This window comes from Pelecanus crispus, chromosome 1, assembly GCF_030463565.1.
Source record: "Pelecanus crispus isolate bPelCri1 chromosome 1, bPelCri1.pri, whole genome shotgun sequence".
Taxonomy (NCBI): Eukaryota; Metazoa; Chordata; class Aves; order Pelecaniformes; family Pelecanidae; genus Pelecanus; species Pelecanus crispus.
The window spans coordinates 168,230,957-168,252,016 of NC_134643.1; the positions used below are offsets into that span (position 1 = coordinate 168,230,957).

General features: G+C 35.1%; 1 protein-coding gene across 1 annotated transcript in view; it reads left to right on the forward strand.

Moving 5' to 3' along the window:
• Nucleotides 1–21,060, forward strand: part of UGGT2 (UDP-glucose glycoprotein glucosyltransferase 2) — a 95,637-nt gene that overhangs the window by 43,564 nt on the left and 31,013 nt on the right. The window contains exons 15-25 of the mRNA XM_075727799.1: nt 1,866–2,001; nt 3,544–3,675; nt 5,134–5,298; nt 5,742–5,865; nt 5,945–6,043; nt 7,899–7,993; nt 10,731–10,937; nt 12,291–12,422; nt 14,411–14,538; nt 16,163–16,258; nt 18,096–18,198. Of these exons, the coding sequence (XP_075583914.1) occupies nt 1,866–2,001; nt 3,544–3,675; nt 5,134–5,298; nt 5,742–5,865; nt 5,945–6,043; nt 7,899–7,993; nt 10,731–10,937; nt 12,291–12,422; nt 14,411–14,538; nt 16,163–16,258; nt 18,096–18,198 (1,417 nt within the window). The remainder of the gene's footprint in view (nt 1–1,865; nt 2,002–3,543; nt 3,676–5,133; nt 5,299–5,741; nt 5,866–5,944; nt 6,044–7,898; nt 7,994–10,730; nt 10,938–12,290; nt 12,423–14,410; nt 14,539–16,162; nt 16,259–18,095; nt 18,199–21,060) is intronic.

Consider the following 21,060-nt stretch of genomic DNA (forward strand, 5'->3'; position numbering starts at 1 on the left):
GGTTTGGGTTGCAGGTTGGCAGCTGGAGACATCGCTACCTGTAGGTTTGCTAAAAAGTAAATGTAGAGGAAAACAAAGCTGAATAGCTGTTTCCATATGGATTTTTTCATGGAGCAGCTATTTTGTGCACTGCTGGGTTTGTCTTGGGAGAATTGATGGCTAATAGTAGAGGATTTTGCTGCAGATCTAGTATAAATAGCATTAGCTGCACGTATTCAGGATGATTCAAGGATGTGTTCTGGAAAACTACATGAAGTTGATCCCTGAACTGCTGCAACAGCGAAGTATTCACATAAAATCTCCATTTCTGATTCATAAAAATATCTGGTTTTAGCCATCATCTTCCCATTCCTCTCTCCCATTATACAAGCAGGCTTAATGTTGGAGTGCAGGGGTGGAGGGGAGGGTATTCTTCTAGGAAAATTTAATGATACCAGACAGCGGAAGGCTTGGAAATCCTTAGACAGGTTATGATGGCTTTGCGCTCACAGAATTCCGGGTGACTGGCAGAATCCACCTTCCTAGTCTTTATCTCTTAATGCAGACAACTCGGTTCATGAGTAAGCATATATTTCTCCCTTTGGGAATCTGTATGTTCTAGCTATGGGTGTACATATGCTCTGTCACTTGTGACTGGAAAATTTTCATTTGAAATTTTCATACTCTTGCTCCTCCTTACCTATTGATTGTGACATGGCATGCAAGATGGAGCTTGTCTACTCTCCTTCCTTCCTTTCACTGTCAGAAACTGTCCTAGTGTTTTCTGGTCCAGGTCAATTATTTGCTGGTCCCAAAGATCCTCAACGGAAGGATCTTTCTTGTCCTTTTCCTATACCAGCTAAGATGGAACTGACTGTAATGATCAGAAGTCCTTTCAAGTAGCGTAGCAGAGACCAGAAGGATCCTTATGTGTTCTCAGCAGGGAATGAACTTCAAATATCTTCAGTTTTATCTCTCCCGGCTCTTCAGTCTGTGAAAGACTTTGTGCTTTAGTCATTGTGCCACTATTTGCAGCCTGTTTGACCAGAGTGTCTCATTGCTCAAAGTATTTGTTCCCTGGAGAAAGAGGATCTTCACATCAATATCTTGGACTTTTCAGCTTTCTGGAGTGTGTGCCAAACCTTTCAGTGACATCTTCATGAGTTACATATGCCAGTGATGATGCTCAATTTAATCAAAATGTTTTGTATGACAAAAGATGGCTGTTAGGTTTGAGTTTCCCCTGCTATTATAGAACACCAAATCTGTTACACTTCATGCTATAAAGATATTATGGCCTGATCAGTCCAGGTATTTTTCATGAGAACAGTATCAAAATACCACCACACTAGGAGTTTTCTCCATTTTTTTTTCCTCTCAAGCCTCATATTTCTAGGGCTTTTTTCATTTAATGGAAATGTAGGGAATTGTAGTAGATGTGTTAAAATTGCTGTGAATGGAGAATGAATGGCAACGGGAGGGTGGGGAAGCCCCAGAAGGTAGAAAAAGCAAGAGAAGGGCTAGTAAGAAAGGCATGTATTGATTACAGGGCATCAAGACCCCAGCATGTCTATACGCAGCTATTCAAGACACCCATTTCAGGAAAAATAAAAGACAGATTATGCTCAGACTAAAACAAAGACTCAGGGTTAAGAGATGACGGCAGGAACATAAACAATGTCATAACCTTTGATCAGATAAGGCAAGAAAGGGCTGTGAGTAAATCCTAATGACTCCCAGAAACGTTAATTACTGTCAGCTTTTTTGTGCCTGAGTGCTGTACAGATTACTTGAATGCAAAGATCTTGTTCTCCTCTGTTGGTATTAGAATGTATGTGACATTGATATTGTTTTAAAATGTATGATCTCTTTTTGTTTGTTTATAGAATTGGATTTGTTTTCATTTTAAGTTTGAAAGAAGAAATTGATGGAAATGAAGATGCTGGAATAGCTCTTTGGAGAACTTTTAATTACATTGCAGAGGAATCTGACACCTCTCAAGCCTTTACCTCGATAATTAATGTTAGTTCTTTCACAAGAAATCACTTTTTTTTTTTTAAACTTATTACTTTTCTATATAGTTAGGATTTTGCTACCGTGTGACAACAAGATACATTTGCATTTACTTTACATGGAAACAAAGTATTAAAAACACGTATAGCATTAATATGCTATAGAATGATTTGCAGAAATATTTTCCTCCTCCGGAAACCAACTTGTTCTTGTCATTTTACCAATCTACAGGCTTTCTTCAAGAATGTAAACAGGTAGATGCATACCTTACAGCTTTCAGTATATTTTTGTGAAAAATGATCCTGTATTATTTGCGTTAGCATGATGTGCCTGCCTTTGTGTTCTGTATCTCTTGGGGAGTACAGGCATTTTAATATCACTTTGGCAATCCCATAAGCTTTGAAAAACTCTTGGTTGTTCTGTAGTGTAGAAAGTGAAACCGAGTAAGATAAGTTCTTTTCTGGTCATGTTTGAGCTCTTCATGGGTGTAGAAAACACAGAAATATTCCAGGCTTGCAGCTTAATGAATGAGCCAGGTTTTCTGTGTGAGAGAATGCAGGTTCATGTAAAGACAGGAATTTCAAAGACAAGAGATGAATGAAGGGAAATAAAGTGAGCAGTCTATGTGAAGACTCTGCAGGCAAAATTGTATCAGAGAATATGGTATTAATACATAATATATTTTTCTTACTTTTGTGCCTAGAAACTAATGTCATGAACAAACTCAGAGAGCTTAAGATGTAAGGAATTGAGGTAACTAGGAGTACCTTGGAAGGGAAATAGAAATCCACAAATGTTAGGAGCTGACACGCATGCGTGACAATTATCTATGACCAGATCACAAAATACCAATTTACACTGTGCTTTTTAAAATGTTGTGTTCCTCTGTTTACTTTGTTTCATAATATAAAAAGCAGGGGATGATAAATATAATGAAAAGATAACAAAAGTAGAATCAATAAAATACAGGTTTGAGATATTCAGCGCTATAGAGAGAAATGTACTGTTCCTCATTTGAAAAGAAATGGATTGAATAATTTTCACTTCCAATTTCTTTTGTATGTTTGAAAGTAATAAAATCTTATGCTAGGAAATAAAATAGCATTGGTAAGGAAAAATTATCACTGTAGGAAAATGTATCACTGACTAATTCAGGCTTAGATTCATCCCATATAGATTTAGGTAACTACCCATGGTTAGGTAGTTTATAGTAAGAATTTAGATTCCTTCTCTAATAGGTGCGGAGAAATAACCTTTCACATTCAGCTCGCATAAGTGTATTTACTTTGCCACTTCAGATTTAGACTAAAGGTATAATAATAGATTAATCAGAACAGTGCTCTGATGAAAAATTGTGCATATGTGCAATAGTGATAATTACTACAGCAATATAAAAAACTGCAGTATAGCAATAAAGACAGTATGAAAGTATACCGATATAAAAATTACTACAGCACTATAAAAAGATATTTACTATTTATTTACTTTTATTAAATTATGATTGAAAATTTACTACATTTTACTTCTTTCTCTCTTTTATAATTTTTACAGATGTACCATGAAGTGAAAGATGGAAATGTTCTAACAGTAAATCACGTGAAAGATGTTCTTAGAAGCGAATACCCCCATGCTGATATTCAGAGTATACTAGGTGTTCATTCCGAATATGATGAAGGGAGGAAGGTATGTTGAGAGCTAAGTGGTAAGAAATATTGCAGTGCGCAATTCATTGCATTTCCTAAGCTGAAAGATTGCTAGATGTTGAAGCACGTAAATACAGTATCTTTGAGTTAAATTTTTCTTCAGCCACCATTCAGGCATTAGCGGAAATGTTGAAAGGGTTTCTGCATTACTACTCTCACTATTAAAATTTGCTATTGGCTGCTGCTTTCAGGAGCACAAGTTTTTTTTTACTAAGCATGTCAAGGGGTCTTTCTCGCACTGCAGATATTGTTTACCTGTGCCTTCTGGGTGAGGAGCTGAAGCCTGTCTTCTAGGCGAATCATTGGTTCCTTTAATTGTGCTTTGTGGTTATAATTTCCGTTGGGAAAGAGAGCTATGGATTTTGATTTAAGGGCTGTGGAGAAGACATTTTTATCTATAATTGATTATGTAGACAATTTTCTGCTAAAACGTATGTAAAAATACTGTTTTACTTCATGTGTCTTCAGCCATGCCATCTATACAATCTTGTGTTTCTGACACACGCCATCCATTTTATTTATTTCCTTTTAAAATTTGTTATATAACATATAATATATTCCTTTAAAAAGGTGCATCTGGGCAGCCAGAAAAAAAGGTGCCGTTTGCCTTACGCTGCTTGTTCCTCACGGAGTCGCGTGGAGGCTTTGTATAGAAGGGCAGTTTGAATCTGCCCTGGAAACAGCTGGATATGCTTCGGGGAGGAGAGCTTCCCACAGAGACTATTAAAGGAAGAAAAATAGACGGGGGCCCACCAAGAGGAAGCCCCCTGTATGAGCAGGGACTATGAGGCTGCAGTGAAGATCCGGGAGGAGACAGTGGGGTGACAGAAAGATGGACGGATGGATACGGCCATAGAGCTTGTACCCATCCAGAAAGTGACACTGAAAGAAAACATGAAAGGACGCGGAATAGGAAGGAGGAATTATTTACAATACATTTTTATTTCTGTTTGCCTCACTGAATTTTCTCTGTTTGGGAAAAATTAGCCTGTTCTGTTTTCTTACCAAATAAGGCTTGACTTCTGAACGTAAAAGCGTTTTCAGGGTTTTAGGGGTGATGTCTTTGGGGAAGAGGTCTAGGTTGAATACACCTCAAACTGTGACTGTCTCAAGGTCCTTCTCCAATGTTATTTGCTTAATATTTTTTGCTAAGAATATTAAGCAAAATAAAATAATATTTCTCAGCATGATGAGAAAGCAAAAGTTTAAAACCCCACATATAGATCTATAAATTTTTTTGTCATTCTAGTTGAAAAATGAGGCCCATTTGTCCTGTCTGGTTTCCAAACATTTCCTGTTTTGTCCCTGCTGCTCATGAGAAGGTGTGGCAGTGAATAGAGCTTGGAGACTAGAGTTCATTGTCTCTTGATATTCGTTTTATTTTTTGCTACAGTCAGCCACAGTCTATTTAATCCCGTGAAATTTCTGATATGATCAGGCAGGAGCAACCTTCTATAAAAAGACTGGCCTGGGTCCATTGCCTCAAGCTCTGTTTAATGGCGTGCCCTTTAACAGAGAAGAGATGGATGCTGCAGAGTTAGAGACAGTTATTCTTCAGAGGATTATTGATGCCACCGGGTTCTTCCAGAGGGCAGTGTTCATGGTATGTTTAACATTTCTGAATGAACGCGAGATGAAGTATTTGGCAGTGGATTGTTTGAGTCATGCTTATATATTACATTTTTTGTAATGAGATGGCTTGAAATTAATAATATGACAACTGAACTTACATTGTTACGTTAATGTGTGGTCATCATTTTGAAACAGTATATTTAGACTATATAAGATTGAAGGATCAACTAAGCATATAGTAATCGTATGGAATTTTTCAACCAGAAACTGAGAATGTATTGCAGTTGTTCACTGAAAAATTTGTATCTGATATTTTGAAATACTATCTGTGTGATATACAGTTTTGACTTGACATTATCCACAACTTGGTGTATATAGAAGCTTTAAGCTCAGTTGAAAGATTGTACAAATACTTGGTCTTTGTTTATCTTGAAACCATAAAAGTACAGATTTAATTTTTTTCTCTTATTACAGGGTTTGTTAAATGATCATGTAAATGCAATGGATTTTCTTATGGATCAGCACAATGTAGTTTCCCGTATAAACCCCATTATTCTTGGAGCAGAAAGAAGATACATACATTTCAGATCCACATCTGGTAACTACTTTTCTTGGATTGGCTGTTGTTATGATTTTCCTTTTTTTAAGTCTAACTCATTGTGTTTTACATTTTGTAGTTCCATTTGATGTGGAAGACTTCTCTACGTTCTCCTTTTTGGACTCACAAGATAAAAGTGCTGTAATTTCAGACAACATGAAGTATTTAACAAAAAAGGGTATATTAATTTTCTATATGGGAGATATATATGGGTATTACAAATTGTTGAAATTTGCCAGTAGAATATCCCAAGTAAGTACGTACCCGAAGGATCCCATGTAAATAAGTATATTTCCCAGTATTCCAGTATCTTCTTTCAGGAGCCAGATCATATCCTAATATTATTCTAAATAATAAATAAATACAAAATAAATTATAATAACAAGATAGTTATTTTAAATTTTGTAGTTTTGAAATGGGACAGATGTCATCGCCAGTTGTTTTTTGGTTTACAGACATGAAGTTAAAAGGTTTTGTAAGACTTCTGCAGCTTCGAAAACAGACTCAGTTTTCATATGTAGTTTTACCTGAGAGTATTAAAAAGAGTATATTCAGTTTTCAAGTGACTCTCATGTGCAGCATTATCGAGTCAAGACTTTGTAATATCTGTATCAAAGTTAGGCATTTCTGCAGTTTAAGAGAGAATTTATTTTATTTCTTATTTGTTAGCATTCAGTGTCTCTTTATTATTTTTCCTCTAGTTGATTGTTTAATTTTGGTATCTGAAGCTTTGTCTTTCTATAGAAAAGAAAAAATACATAAATTCTGATGGATTATCACTCATTTATACATTTTATCTTACTAAAACTCACACTTTTTTGTACACTTAAGATAATTTTGATGTAAAATATTCTTATTGCATATGCAAGTACTTTCCCTCTAAGTTAGAAAAAATTATAATTACAACAGTGGGGGCATAATACTGTATGGAATTTTGCATTAGTCTGTACCTTGTTAACATCTAGGAGTAGATAGTTAAAAACTGCTCATTTACATCAGTCTATCAAGGAACAGAATAATCCTGTTAGCAAAGTGCTATTCTTTCAGTAATTATTATGTGCTGTTAACATAGTTTTTACTTGTTCCATTATCAGAAGGAAATGCTATATAATTACATTTCTTTAGAATAAAATTATTTGACTGTATTTGATTCTCTGTCTACAACCACACGGACATCCCAGCGAGTTGTCAGATGATGACTGGCTTTCAGTCTGTAGGCTCATTTCTAAGATTCAGATCTCTTGTGTAAAACCATAACCTTTAAGCTGGAATCTACATTTCAAATCTCTGTCCCCAGTGTGTTTCTCTAGACCCCAACAACGCTTAATCATAACCTCTTCCTAGAATCTCACCAGAACCTTGTAAAATTCCTGTCTATAAGTATTACCTTTTAGGGGATATATGATAGACCTGAATAGACTGATATTCTTCTACAAATTTTGCAGAATTTTTCATGTACCATTGCCCTTCTATGAAGAATAAAGAACAGGAGGCTATAGACCAGGAAAAAGGGAAATTTCTGCATATACGCCTATACTGTAGTTTACTTTCTTTGGGCTGTATTTGGTATATACCTGTTTGTGTCCAGAAATGGTAAGTTTTGTCCTGCCTTTGGTTGAAGGACTCTCCCTTTGCTGCCAGGGAAAGCGAATGGCCTCAGGCATTCTTGTAACTACTTAATTCTTTTCATTTCTGGCGCTATGACCAGACTTCATCAAATGTTCAGAAGAAACCTATGGTAAAGCAGGTCTCGTTAATTGGAGCTAGCTATTATTTAGGGTAATCTTGTTTCAGTGGTACAACAATACATTGGCTATTTTAGTGACTTTTTCATATTAACATGATAAAGTACCTCCTAAGAATTTTCAATTCAGAGGGCAAAAGATTCTCATGTGGCAAAGAATAGTCTTACAGTTGAAGTCGACAGTCAAACATACACATAAACTTCAAAATCTCAAACAGAATTAATTAATTATTCATTACTTGTGAGAAGATTCTCCAGAATGTAAAGCAGGATTATCTTTAATTTTCAGATGAAGATGCATTATATGCTGTTACTATCTGGATTATTGCTGATTTTGATAAGCCAGCTGGCAGACGACTGCTTTCTAATGCCTTGAAACACCTGGTGAGTTTCTAGCAGTTTTTATTGAAATAATTATTATGAATATGTTCTTATGTGCACATTCAAAAATTACACTCTTAAATAAAGGTCTAACAATATTTTTTTGTGGGTCGTGAAGGCTTATGAGACTGTGCTTTCATTTTGCTCTACTCTCCTGCAGCACTGGCATCTTACATGCCTGTAAATGATCATTTGATTCATGGACTCCTGACACAGGAGAGAAACTATGACGCTGTGCGTTAAAGGGGTGAATTTCCTCCCAATTACAGAGTGAATTCCCAATTACAGGGTGAATTTCTTTCCCAGTTACCCTCTCCCATGAGGTAACCTAGCATGTTACCTGGGCCAGGGAAGTTAGGGTAATGCCCGTTCATGTGAACCATTATGCAGTGTTCTCCAGTATCATATGGCATAACTGTGGCCATGAAGTGACCATTTTTCCACGTACTGTTTGTATTCTTCTGAGACAGATTACTTTTTTGTGTGTTTTTTAATATGCTAGGAGGATCAGCTACATTTAGGAGTTTGCTTATTTTTAAGTTCTTCAGTATTAATAATAGAATTTAACGTATACAAGTAAATGTCACAGGAATATAAATGACAAAAAAACTCAGTTCTGGGGAGTTTAGAAGAGTACTTAGACTGAAATTGGGGAAACATCTAGATTTAATAATCAGGAATGAAAAAAGGATGCATCATAAGGGAATTACAAAATCGGTATGTTGGAGAGAGCATGTGATACCAAGTATGTTCTAAAAAGAGGCTTAAAAAATTGCAAGGAGGGATATGCAGTACAAGTCCTTGCTAGAGGAAGAATATTTAATTTATCTGACTGCTAGATCTGTGTCCCAAGCTTGACATATATTCCTGCTGTAGTTTCACTATTTTCCCCTTTCAGTGAGGAAAATATGCCATAGGTCCCAACTCCAGGAAGCAAGAACTGTCTGGGCAAGTCCCCATGTGTTAGTGAGCAGTATCTAGTAAAAGCATTAGAAAAAGCTGTTCTGAACAAGGTTTGTTGGCTCTTCTATGAAATAGCAGTTTAATTGATTATGTTCATTCTAATTCATAGATTTGATTTAGTTAAACCTCCTTTCCAGTTGTACTGCTTGATCTAATGATTTCTGAGTTTTGTGACAAACAGAAACATAGTATTTTTTAAAAGTCCATTGATTTCTATAGTGGTTCTCTACTCCTTTCTATTCCTTCTTGTCTGTTGGGTCAGGGTCTAGTAGAATTTCTGATAGGTGCAGAACTGGCACAGACACCTCTTGTGCATGACTTGCCATTGGCCTTTGAAGAAAATTGTGCAAGAATCTGTGAGGGGAAGGGACTGAAAGGAACTCACTTTTCACTATTCCAGCTAATATATAATATATTCTTTTGAAAACTACTAATATTTTTAACGTCATTTGAAAAAAGTAGAGATGTCTTAGCTGGACTTCCGGATGTCATCTGGTTCAGCCTCCCACTCAGCGGGACTATTGCCATCATTAGACAGGTCAGCTGTGGCTGTGCCTGAAGGAGTCCTGAAAATTTCCAAGGGGATGACTCCATCCCTTCCCTTGATAGAATCGTCTAGGTTGGATCATCAAGTCCAACCATTAAATAATTTGCTCTGGTGTTGCACTGCCTTCCTAGTGTAGTTTTTGCTAATGTCTGCCAAGCCAAAATCTGTGGCCGTTACCCCGGTTATATTGTTTGCCACTATGAAGAAGAGTTTGGGTCTGTCTTGTTTTTCGCTCCCCCTTCAGTAGTTGTTGGTTGCTCTTAGGGTTCTCTGTAGCCTCCTCTTCACCAGACTGAGCAAGCCCAGCCTCTTCAATGCCTCCTCATCAGTCTCTGACCATCTTGGTAGCCCTTTGCTGAAGCCTCTCCAGCATCTCAACATCTTTACTGCACTGGGGTTACCAAAACCAGGCACAGCAGTCCAAGTGCAGCCTCACAAGTACTGAGTAGAGGAGAATAAGAACTTCCCTTGATCAGCTTGTCATGTGTCTCCTAATGTAGCTTAGTATGCTGCTTGTCTCCTTTCAAGTGAGAGAGAGCATGCTTCTCAAGAACAGTTTAAAGAACACATTTTTCAAGCTTTTTAAATAAGTGTTTTAACAAAATTTTCTCAAGAACTGCAGTTTGTAGATTACCATTTAAGTATGTTGAATACCACTGACTTTATCCTTTTTTTTATTTTTTATTGCAACAGAGAATTTACCTTTTCTTCAGTTAGTGGCACTATTTGATTCTAGCTTTGAATCAACACTCTTTCTAGTAAGATTTAAGTGGCATCACCGATTTTAGCAAGTGAAAGATTTTCCTGCTGATTAAGATTAAAGTGATAAGTGGATAACCTTTCTTGTGTTTATTTTATAATCAGTTTGATATTTTCTGAAAAATAGGAAAAAAATCTACAAAACAGGTTCTGAAGTCTGTAAATAAACACTTGTGTATGTCCTTTGTTAAAAAAACACTGCTGCAGAATGCTCAAATGCAATTGTTCTGTCAAAAAGAAAAATCTTCTGTTTAAAGATATGTATTACAGAGTAGGTAAATCCTTACTAATACCATTTTTACTCCTAGTTGAAGTTCTGAATTAAGCATTGATGTATGTTTTCTAAAGACAAATAGCTGCAAAAAAATAAATACTTAAGGGCATTTCACAGAGTTATAATAGATATGAATACATTAGGTTACAGCAGATGGAACTGTAAAATAGTGTATTATTGTGTATTTTTCTTTGCAGAAAACAAGCAGTCATACACGAGTTGGGATTTTGAACAATCCTTCATCAAAAATAAAGGAAGATAACACAGCCATTGCAAGAGGAATTTTGGCTGCTTTTCTAACCCAAAACAACAGCAACTTTAAAAGTTTCCTAAGTAAACTCACTAAGGAAGAGACAGCAAAATCCATTGCTGCTGGAACTAAAATTGCTAAATTCCTCATCCCAGTGAGTGCAAACTAAATTAGACTACTCTCTTTTTCATTTTACATATATATTATTGTAAGGAGATGTTGTTGAGAGTAACGGTGTTTGGCCAAATGCTATGAAGTTTATAACCTTTATACAGTTTCTGCACAAGCAGACTTAGATTTTTGACAACTTATGTGATGAAGAATAGAGAATTTCTCTAAAGCAAAGGAAGAAGATAAAAGAGTACTGAAAAATACAGAGTGCAGATACTGGATTATTGAGACCAAAGTAGTTTAGTTTTTAATGGGTTTGTTTTGTTTTAAAGCTCTCAATTAAAATTACAGTATTAATATTTGTCAAGAATTAAGACTTCAGAAGTAACTGTTTTTACCTTGCTGTTGTGGTTGTGAGTGGTAATAGGCACAGACTGAAGCAGTTGAGGTTAATGAGCATTGTACACTTCTGGCCATCATTTTCTGGTACGTTTCTATGAAAATTCATTGGTTTAAAATACAAATGTTGCCAACTTCAAAGCTCACATGTAGTGTAGAGCTGAGTTACCAAAAAGCAGCTTTAAACTACAGTTTTTGTTTCAGAAAGAGCTGTAAATTGTAGTATTTTTAAATAGGAAGATTTGGAAGACTAAGAGAACTCTCTGGCACCATATTGAAAAATTAATTAGGGGGTTTGGGTCATGTTCTTATTTCATTGTCTAATAAATTTTGAAAGACAAAGAGATAGCTAATTAAGCAGTGTATGCATGTTACTAATTTATTTTGTTATATTAACTGTATCTGAATGAATCTGTTAGCACAGTCTGTATATTTCTAATGAAGAAATACATATCAGTAGAGTTTAATATAGCAGGATAATTTTGATAGGTGAGGCACAGTGTCATTGTGTGCATGGCAAAGTTCCAGCATTTTTTTCCCACTTTGAACATTGATTTGTTGTGTGTCTTACTGGATGATGTTGGCTTCCCCAAAACATGTTTAAGCTGTATCCAGTGACCATGTTAAAATGACTGTTAGGTTTTCAGATTAGTATGGAGTTTTTCTACATTTTTCCTAAAGGTGAGAATACAGTTCAGTTGTTAACAGAGTATGTTATTTTTCATGCAGCTGTGTGCTGGATCTTAGAAAAAGTGTTTAACCCGAGGCTCAGCTTTCTTCTCATGGTTATTCACAGTTGCCCAAGGGTAAAAATTGCACACTAGCTAGTTAGGAGACTGTGGCTCTGCACCAGTAGTCATGTATTACATTGAAGCTAAGGTTGTGGTTTATTCTGATTTCTGGTTACTATATAACTTGAAGAAAATCTTTGCTTACCTCAGCTGTTACACCGTTTTGCCGAATCGTTCCATCATCTCATACTTTACCTTTGCTTTAGGGAATGGATGACAATACTTTTGAGAAGAAGTACAACACTTTAGGACTGGATATAATTAAAACCCACCAGATGTTCTGCCAGGAGGTTCTTAAGCTGCTTCCTGGGCAAATGGCTGTTATGAGCAATGGCAGGGTAAGAAAGAAATTAATTAATCTCTCAGTCTTTTTGCAGGTACTTTTTATTTCCTGGAACTTCAGTCTCAAGCTAAAGAAAATGCATTATATTGATTTCTCACTTTTTCATCCTGTTGGTAGAGAGTGGTATGAATGTTTGCCTTGGTTTTTATTTTGTTTCCTAATAATTTGTTTATTAGCTCCATTCCATTGAAGCTGCTATGTACTTAATGTCATTCCCACAGGTATTTAAGGGATAACTTAATTAAATGATAGACAGAATTCTCTAAATAGGTTCATATTTGCTGTGTTATTAATGATATTTAAGAATAAATTCTGATCCTGAAGTTACCTATATTTTACACATTTGGTATAGGATGAACTACTGCATATATAATAAAAAACAAGTTATATTGAATAGGGTAGTACTTCAAGATCTGTTTTAGGAAAAAAACCAAATTGTTCATAAATATTAAATTGTTCTATAGTCTTACTCTTAATATTCAAATAAAGTATAGTAGTTTTGCTGTTTCAATTTCTTGTATGTATACTCTGAAACTAATAGCCTTTATTACACTGTGGCTATAGGTGAACTGTGACTAAAAACTACAGAGTTGGGTTCAATATTTAGTACTTGTTAATGACAGTCAATACCTTATATTACAAATACAATTTATACAAACTACTCTTTGAATTAAGTCTTTTCTATTTATTGCTCCACCGTTAGAAAGAAATAAAGATACTATGTTGGCATCTAATTATTGGAAACACTTTAAACTGTGTTCTTAGTTACTCTTGTGCATCCTAAATGGCTTCTGAGATATAACTGAAATACCACTAACAAACCCACAGAAAGCATCTTTGTTGTTGAAGCACGAAAGAACTGTCTTGGCTTTTTTGTGTTAACAAAAAAACCCCGTAACTAAATATGCAATTTTATTTTATAAGTGGTTATCACTGTTTTCCATGCCTAAAAAAGCTCAAATAGTGTCATATATTAAGTTTTGAGGAAATACTTTTCTTATAAATACTTGGATAAATTTGATAATATTCATCTATCTGAAAGTGTGTTTTTCACTTTAAGAGAGGAGTTGAAAAAGGTATGGGATATCCGTCATTTCTGCCCTTGCCATTTCAGCACTGAAGTTTTGGTTTTATGAGCAAATATTTTTTTTTTTTCTAATTATGACTTCTACTGGTATTTCATAATCACACTATGGTTCGCTCTATCTCATGCATCATTAATACTAATAGAAAATTCAAAGGTGGAATTTAGTTAGATGATGTCTCGTTTCTAGGAAGCAGTTGAATTTCAAGAGAGAGGCATTCAGCACCAAACTTACATCATGACATTCTACTTCCTGGGAGCCCTGTAGGCTCTTGAAGTTGACTTGGGTCAGTTTAGCCTGGTAGACTATGAGTAGGAAATTCAAACAACATTCTCAGAGCTATTTTCTGGGACTTCAAGGCACCTTTTTTTCCTTCAGACACCCAAAAAAAGTAGTAGTTCTGTTTCTTGTCTCTGGATTTCCTGCATTTCTTATCCTTTGCTCTTGTCTTCCTTTCTATCCATTCTGCTTCATCTGAGAAGCCTTGAGAAGTTAAGATTGTGTTGACAGAATTAAACCACGAAAGACTGTGGTAGGCAGATAGTAATTTGAATTTCAGTTTAAAATAATGTACCTAACCGAGCTTTTTCTTAAACTTAGATTTGTTATTTCTAAATAGTGTACTCCTTTACATAGGTTTGTATAATGAAAAGTATCATGGATCTTTCCATTGCAACTGTGCTTTGTGACTGGTAATTAACTGTAATTACATAACTGTAAAAACCTAATCCTGTATAGTTACTGTACAATTTAGTACTACATAGGTAATAATATTGATATATATGGGGCTGGGGATTGCATATTGAATATTGTGTATTCATTTAAAATATATTTTTGCTTACAGAAGAAACATTATTGGGACATTTTATGCTTAGTAACATTTCTTTCTCTATCTAAGCTACTGGGTCCTTTAGATGAAAATGAATTCTATGCAGAAGACTTCAGTTTGTTGGAAAAAATAACATACAGTACCTCAGCAGAGAAGATTAAAGCTATTGTCAAAGAGATGGGAAACAGTAGTAAAAGGTAAAATTCTTCTGCATTTTGAGGCTTTACGATATACTGCCTTGTTTATTGCCTGTTACTAATAATCCTTTCGCATGGGAAATATGAACAAAGGTTCAAATATATGGTCATGGTAGTCTTCATACTATGTACTTATATATATATACACACTCTACATGCATTTAGTCAAAGTGTTTGTTGTTTGCATGCTGTATGTTTGCTATCCTCTTACTTAGCATCTGAGTACTTCTACGTAGACAGGTTTAAGTGTCCCTCATTTTCTTTGTAGCATTTCCCTGACAGACTTAGTATACTTACCTACTCAGACACTTGCCCTATTTTTCTAGAAGAAATGGCACATCTGTTAAATTTTGTATCACCTTTATGCTTGGCTAATTTTGGTATGTAATACAGTTTTCCACTATATATATATATGTGTAAGCTATATATGCTCATTTTCAACTGCACGTGTCATTTACCCTGCTGCTGACAGCCTCTTTGGTAGAGAGCAGAAAAAGCACCCTGTGTTATTCAAGAGACATGCGCCTTTTTATCATTGGTCATATGTGTGATAAGGCTGAGGCATAAGAGATCACTGCTTATCCAAAGAATCATATCCTCTCCAACTTGCCTCACAACATATGTGCAGCTGTGATAAATTACTCCAAATACTTTATCTACTTTCACGGTACTTACAACCAAGAGACAAGTACAGCTAACTAAATAACTAGCTTTTGTTTACTTAAGAGTAATTATAAAGAATAATAATAAGCATGATAAAACCCAGTGTATCTTAAAACCACAGTAATATCTGAGTATTTATATTTGAAGTAAGAAAGTGAATTTTCTTTGGGAATTGTTAGAAAAGGAGCCTGTAGAGGCATGGAAAGATGTGGTGCTTGGACACCCTGCTAGACAACACTCACACATCTGTTAATTGAAGAAGCATGAAGATGAGTTCTAGCCAGCTTTTATTCTAAGGATCCAGTTTGTGTACAAAGAAGAGAGCAAAATTATATTGTTTTTACAATATCTATTGACTTTCTGTGTCCAAGTATCATTTCTGTGATCTGGAAGGACTGGCGCAACTGAGAGAGTAACTACCAGAAAAATAAAATCAAGAAGAGGTAGAACTATCAAGGAGATGAGTAGTGAGAGGCAAAACATATTTAATCAAACAGTAAGACTTAGTGACATTGAAATAGAACTACTAAGGTTTCTAAGGAATTTCTAGTAAGAAATAAAAAAAAATTAAAAGATGTGGCCAAGTAAACTTGAAACTTGTTCATTTATGTCTGTTCCTAGATGTTGTCAGAGAGGAAAAAAAAATTGCAAAAAAAGAAGTAATAAAGACCTATAAATATCAGCAGATTGTACCATCCAAACTGTGAGGCTGAATGGTAATTCTGCATCGCTTAATTTTAAGAAGTGTACAGTTCACAAGCTCTGAGGCGGTAGTAGTTCTTGGGCGTTGTCATGCTAAATGTTCTACTCAAAGCTACAAATCTTAAGGTGATAATCTTTTTAAAGAGTTCAGGATGCAGGCTTTAAAATACCCCTTATGTAGACATACCTACATTAAAATGTGAATGTTTTACTCCTTTTTCTAATGAAAAACAAATTGCATGTGCTTTATTTAATATAGTGGCAGTGATTTGATTATGAAAATAGATGCCCTACTGTCGTCTTTGCCTAAAACAGAGATGAGACAAGGTGCTGAATTACTCAAAGAACAGCACAGGTAAGTTCTGTCTGCCATGGTAATGCACTTACAGTACTTTCATATTGAAATTAGAATGTACTGATTACCACATAAGGTCTTTGAAAACTTGAGTAAGCATTCCAGTTTTAAAAGAAGTTGATTGTATGGTTGTATGAACAACCTGTTCATCTGACCTGGTGTAATGCATCTTTACCTCTCTCTTAATAAATTAATTAGTAATACCTAGTGATTTTCCAGCCCTATTCTTTACTGAGAAAAGAGCGATTAGAATTGATGTGAATACAAGTGGTGATCTGGAGTTAGAAAACTTGGAGTCTCTACATTTACTAAAATGTTAGAAGTAATTTCACAGATTAGAGCTAAAAGAAGCCCCCACTAATTTTCATTAATGTGGAAAACTCTAGCAGAGCTTTTTCTGTTTGTGGATCCTGAGTACTATTGTCAAGGCTAATATACATATGCTTATATTGTATAACAGTTTGTGGGTTAGCAGTCTCACTCTTAACCATGGCTTCTGTGATCAGCTTGACCCTAAAATACAATTAGATTAGACTGTAAAATGCAATTCGATTACATTCAAGTGCAAGCTGATGGGGCTTATTGGCACTTAATTCCTTCAGAAAAACTGAGCAGACTGTCTTCAGTTAACAGATTTACACTTGGCGAGCTCCTATTAGTGTCATTAGTGTATTTACTTGTATGTTGGCTCCTTGTGTTTCTGATCCTAGATTTAGAAAGTGAATATGGCACAAGCATTGTCTTTTGTTGTCATTGTTAATGAATGAGACCTAAAATACCAAGATGTGCATCTGTGAATCCTGTCGTCTTTGTAACAGGATACTAATGGTAGCCATTTTTAGTTTAAGCTTAGCTGGGGCAAACTTTCTGGAGCAAAGACAGGTACACTTTTTAAAAGGACATATGATAGCACAAGAACCATGATCAAAAATTTTTTTTTTTTTTAATGCTGTTTTCGAATCCTTACTTATTTTTATTGGTAAAGCTGCCCTAGTGTGCTGCTGTTGTGCTGGCCCTATCTAATACTTGTTGAAAAGACAAGGAGTGAAATCAATAGCCTGTTTTAGGTGGCTAACACGTCTTCCAAAGCTATACTTATAACAGGGAGTACTATGCTGCTACCATATTGGAGGGAGTTTGACTCACTAATGGTACTCACATTTCTAAGGGGTTTTTTGGTTTGGGTTTTGGGGTTTTTTTTTTTGTGGAAAACAAATTCAGATAGTCCATTTTGGGTATTTACAGTACATGATTTTTTCTTTTCTTTTTTTTTAAGTTTTAAAGTTTACTACCATTTCTTTCCTGTAGATCCAGAGTACTTTAACTAGGATCTCCTTGACTTAGTCTAATCAAGTTTATGAAACGAAATTATTTTCTGGAATGCATAAAGCTAATCCATCCTATCAAGTTTCACACTTCTCAGTTGCCATTTTTTCCTACTGTTATTTTTAAATTGTGTTACTGCTGCCACTTGTCATATCTGATGATTCTAGGTACCAGTAAAGGAAACTGTAGACCAGTGACAGAAAGGGCATTTTTAAAATTTTGCTGTGTGTTTTTCCTTTTATTTTATTGATTTTATAATGGGGCATGTATTTAATCAATAACCAATATGGAACTGTGTAGATTAATGCTAAATTTTAATTGCTGCTCATGTTTAGCTTTTCTAGTGATATCACAGGGAGCAATAATGATTACTGCTTGAAATAAGGGAAACGTCTTCACAAGCAGTAAAATCTAAAGTGGCTCTGATATTACAAATTCATGCCTGAAAATGTTCGTTATTTCCACAAATTCAGTTTAGAGTTTTCATGTCACTTATTATTTTTTCTAACAGTGTAGTAAAAGTCAATCCCCAACAGAATGAACCATTCTATGATGTTATTGCTATTGTGGATCCATTGACAAGAGAAGCACAGAAGATGGCTCATTTATTGATTGTAAGATGGTGGTAATTTCTTTTAATTTGCATATTTGTAGTTTAATTTTTACTAAACTTTTTCTTATTTCCATGTACAGTGTAGTAAAGGGGTAAACAAAACGTGGGTTTTTTTAAAAATATATATTTGGTTATTTCAATTCATATTAAAAAGTTGGGGATGATCTAATTCATCCTTGTAAGTACTTAATTTGCAATTAAAATTCAGATGCCCCATGAACCATTCCTCTTAAAAGGGAGTCCATAAATGCTCTTTATAGTCAGTAGAAGGAAAGGAGGAGATTGCGTAATATAGAGGAAAGGATCTCCCATCTCAAAATCTTAAGAGGCATATGCTTCTTTCCATTAAACCAAATCACCTTAGTTTTCCAAGGTACCTAAATGAGGTAGTCTAAATCTGACCCGCAATATGATCATAAGAAGATTGGACTATAAACCTTTCAGTTCTTGCAAAGGTATTTCTCAGTTGATTAATGCTGCCAAGTATATCTAGAGGCCTTCTGTTGTGTGTAGCTATTGATCATGTAAAGAGAGACTGTCCTAAAAACATAGCTCCTAAAATGATTTTCTTTTTTCACTAGCTGCAGAATATCACTTTACCTCAGGTTCCTTTATAGTTTCCCATAAAAATGTAAATTTTGTCTTCTCTTTATGGTCCGTTACAATTCTGAAGCCTGTAACTTGATTTTTGCCGCATCCTGGTTTATCTTTTTCTCTGCAGTAATTATGAAAGTTTCATAAATTTTTACACTGCTTTTCCCCCTTCCATTTTCATAGCCTTATGCCTTTTGTATTAAAAGTTGAGGCATCCACTCACTCTTCATACATAATAGTGAAGCAAAGTAAAACATTTAAAAATTTCACAAAAATCTGTTATTTCAAGACTCTGAAGTACTAGCTTTTCTGTAGAACCAGTTCTTTCATTTCACCATTCTCAGTTAAAATGAAAGCTTGATATTACCAAATGAAAATATTTTCATTTTGGAATTTACTAGAAACTCTCTCCATTCAGCCAGAAGTTCATCTTATGGTAAGTTGTGTGTAGGACCTTGTAGCTCAGATCAGAAGCCTCCATTCCTCCTAGAGCAACAGGCTTCCTAATGAGCAGTATTTTCCCTAATGCCTGCTTAGGCAAATGACTCCCATGGTGTATCAAGCTGTTCAGCCATTGCAGATCCTACTTGATTCATAGGATCTATAGTCTTATTCAAGAAGCCAACCCTTAGGAGAGAATAATAAAATGCTGATGAAACTGAACAAATCAGAAATATTTTAATGTAGATGAAACTTATTTTCAAGTTTTTTTTATTATTTTTAAATAAAAAATAAAATAATCTGAAAATTAGAAGAAAAATATATCTAATTATCTGGAGAGCTACCTCCTCCTGGTGTGGAGACAAAACATGCATACATATACAGCAAGCCCCAAACTCTAAGTTTCTAAATGGATGCCTTTCTGATTGTCTTGCTATATATAGGTGACTTAAATACTGTAAACTTTAAGCACTGGGATATATTTGTATTTCAAGGATCTTTTTTTGAATAACACAACTGGATTAGTGCACAGTATATTGGGATGGTAGCTATTCATGGTGCAAAATTTGTGTAGTAACTATTACAGCAAAGCACATGATTCTTGCCCCAGTCCATGTTCAATGTGTCCACATTATGATTTTTTTTTTTTTTTTTTTTTACCCTGGTGAAAGTGTGCTATTATATTACTTTGTGTCACTTAATAGTCACTTCAAAGAAGTATTTTGGTAATTTTTTTTTAAAATATAAACAAAAAGTTACTCATATTAAATGGAATTGAAATTGAGAAGGTGTGAACAGCTATAGGTAAACTGTAACCTAACTTTACTGCATAGTCTGAGAATGTGGCAATTTAAGGCCAGGGGCAAGGTATGAGTCACAGCATGAAAGAGCAGAGCGAAGGCTTTTATCTGTTTTTAAAAAATATACTGGATTGTATCATAAGAACTGCTCTATATGATCTCCAGAGAGAAGCAGGCAGAACTTTCCATATACCATGTGTTTTACCTTTTTCAAAAAGTTTTGTCATAGACTTTAGCATCAAATATTTCCAGACAAGGCAACAGTCACTGTCTACAGTAGATCTTTAAATGCTAGCCCTGGCTTGACAAGGGTTGGACTGTATCAGTTCTCAGCAGAATACATGGAATAGCTAACTGGTCCTAAAGTTACGAAGGTGGTCTCTAAGATGATGTGAAAAAAGTAGAAATTCCTCCTTCTAAAAATGAGGACAAAATGGAAGAGTTGTGGGTTTTTTTTCTCATGGTTCACCAAAAACAGCTGAAAAAACTGTACATGGTGCCATTGAACATGCTACATATCCCCTAGTCTAACTGCTTCACTTCAGCACTATGTAACTCTTAGGATCATCTACTTTTCTTTTTCTTGTTCCAGTAACTGTCAAAGAATTTTAAAATGTGGAGAGAAAAATCAAACCTTTTCTTTTTTCCTGTCAATTATCTTTTGCATTTTTTTCTTTGTTCAGTCTGTCTTCACAGAGAAACTCTTATTCCATCCCTAAAGTGAGGAGAAACCTCTGAAGGAGCCCCTTTTGATAATCTAGTCTGATTTCCTGTATAACATAGGTCATAGGACTTCTTTTTATCAATTAGTATTTGAAGTAGAAATCATTCTTTTTAACCTAATCCTAATTTCAATATTATCAAGCGGTTGAGTAAGATCACAGCTCCTGGTGAGCTTTTCCAGTGGCTAATTAACCTGTTAAACTCGGACTTAGAATTGCAGAATTTTATTTAGCTCCATACTGTAAGCATTCATCTTCTGATCATTTTGCCAGTTCTATTGAAGACTCTATTATAAGAGTTTGTTT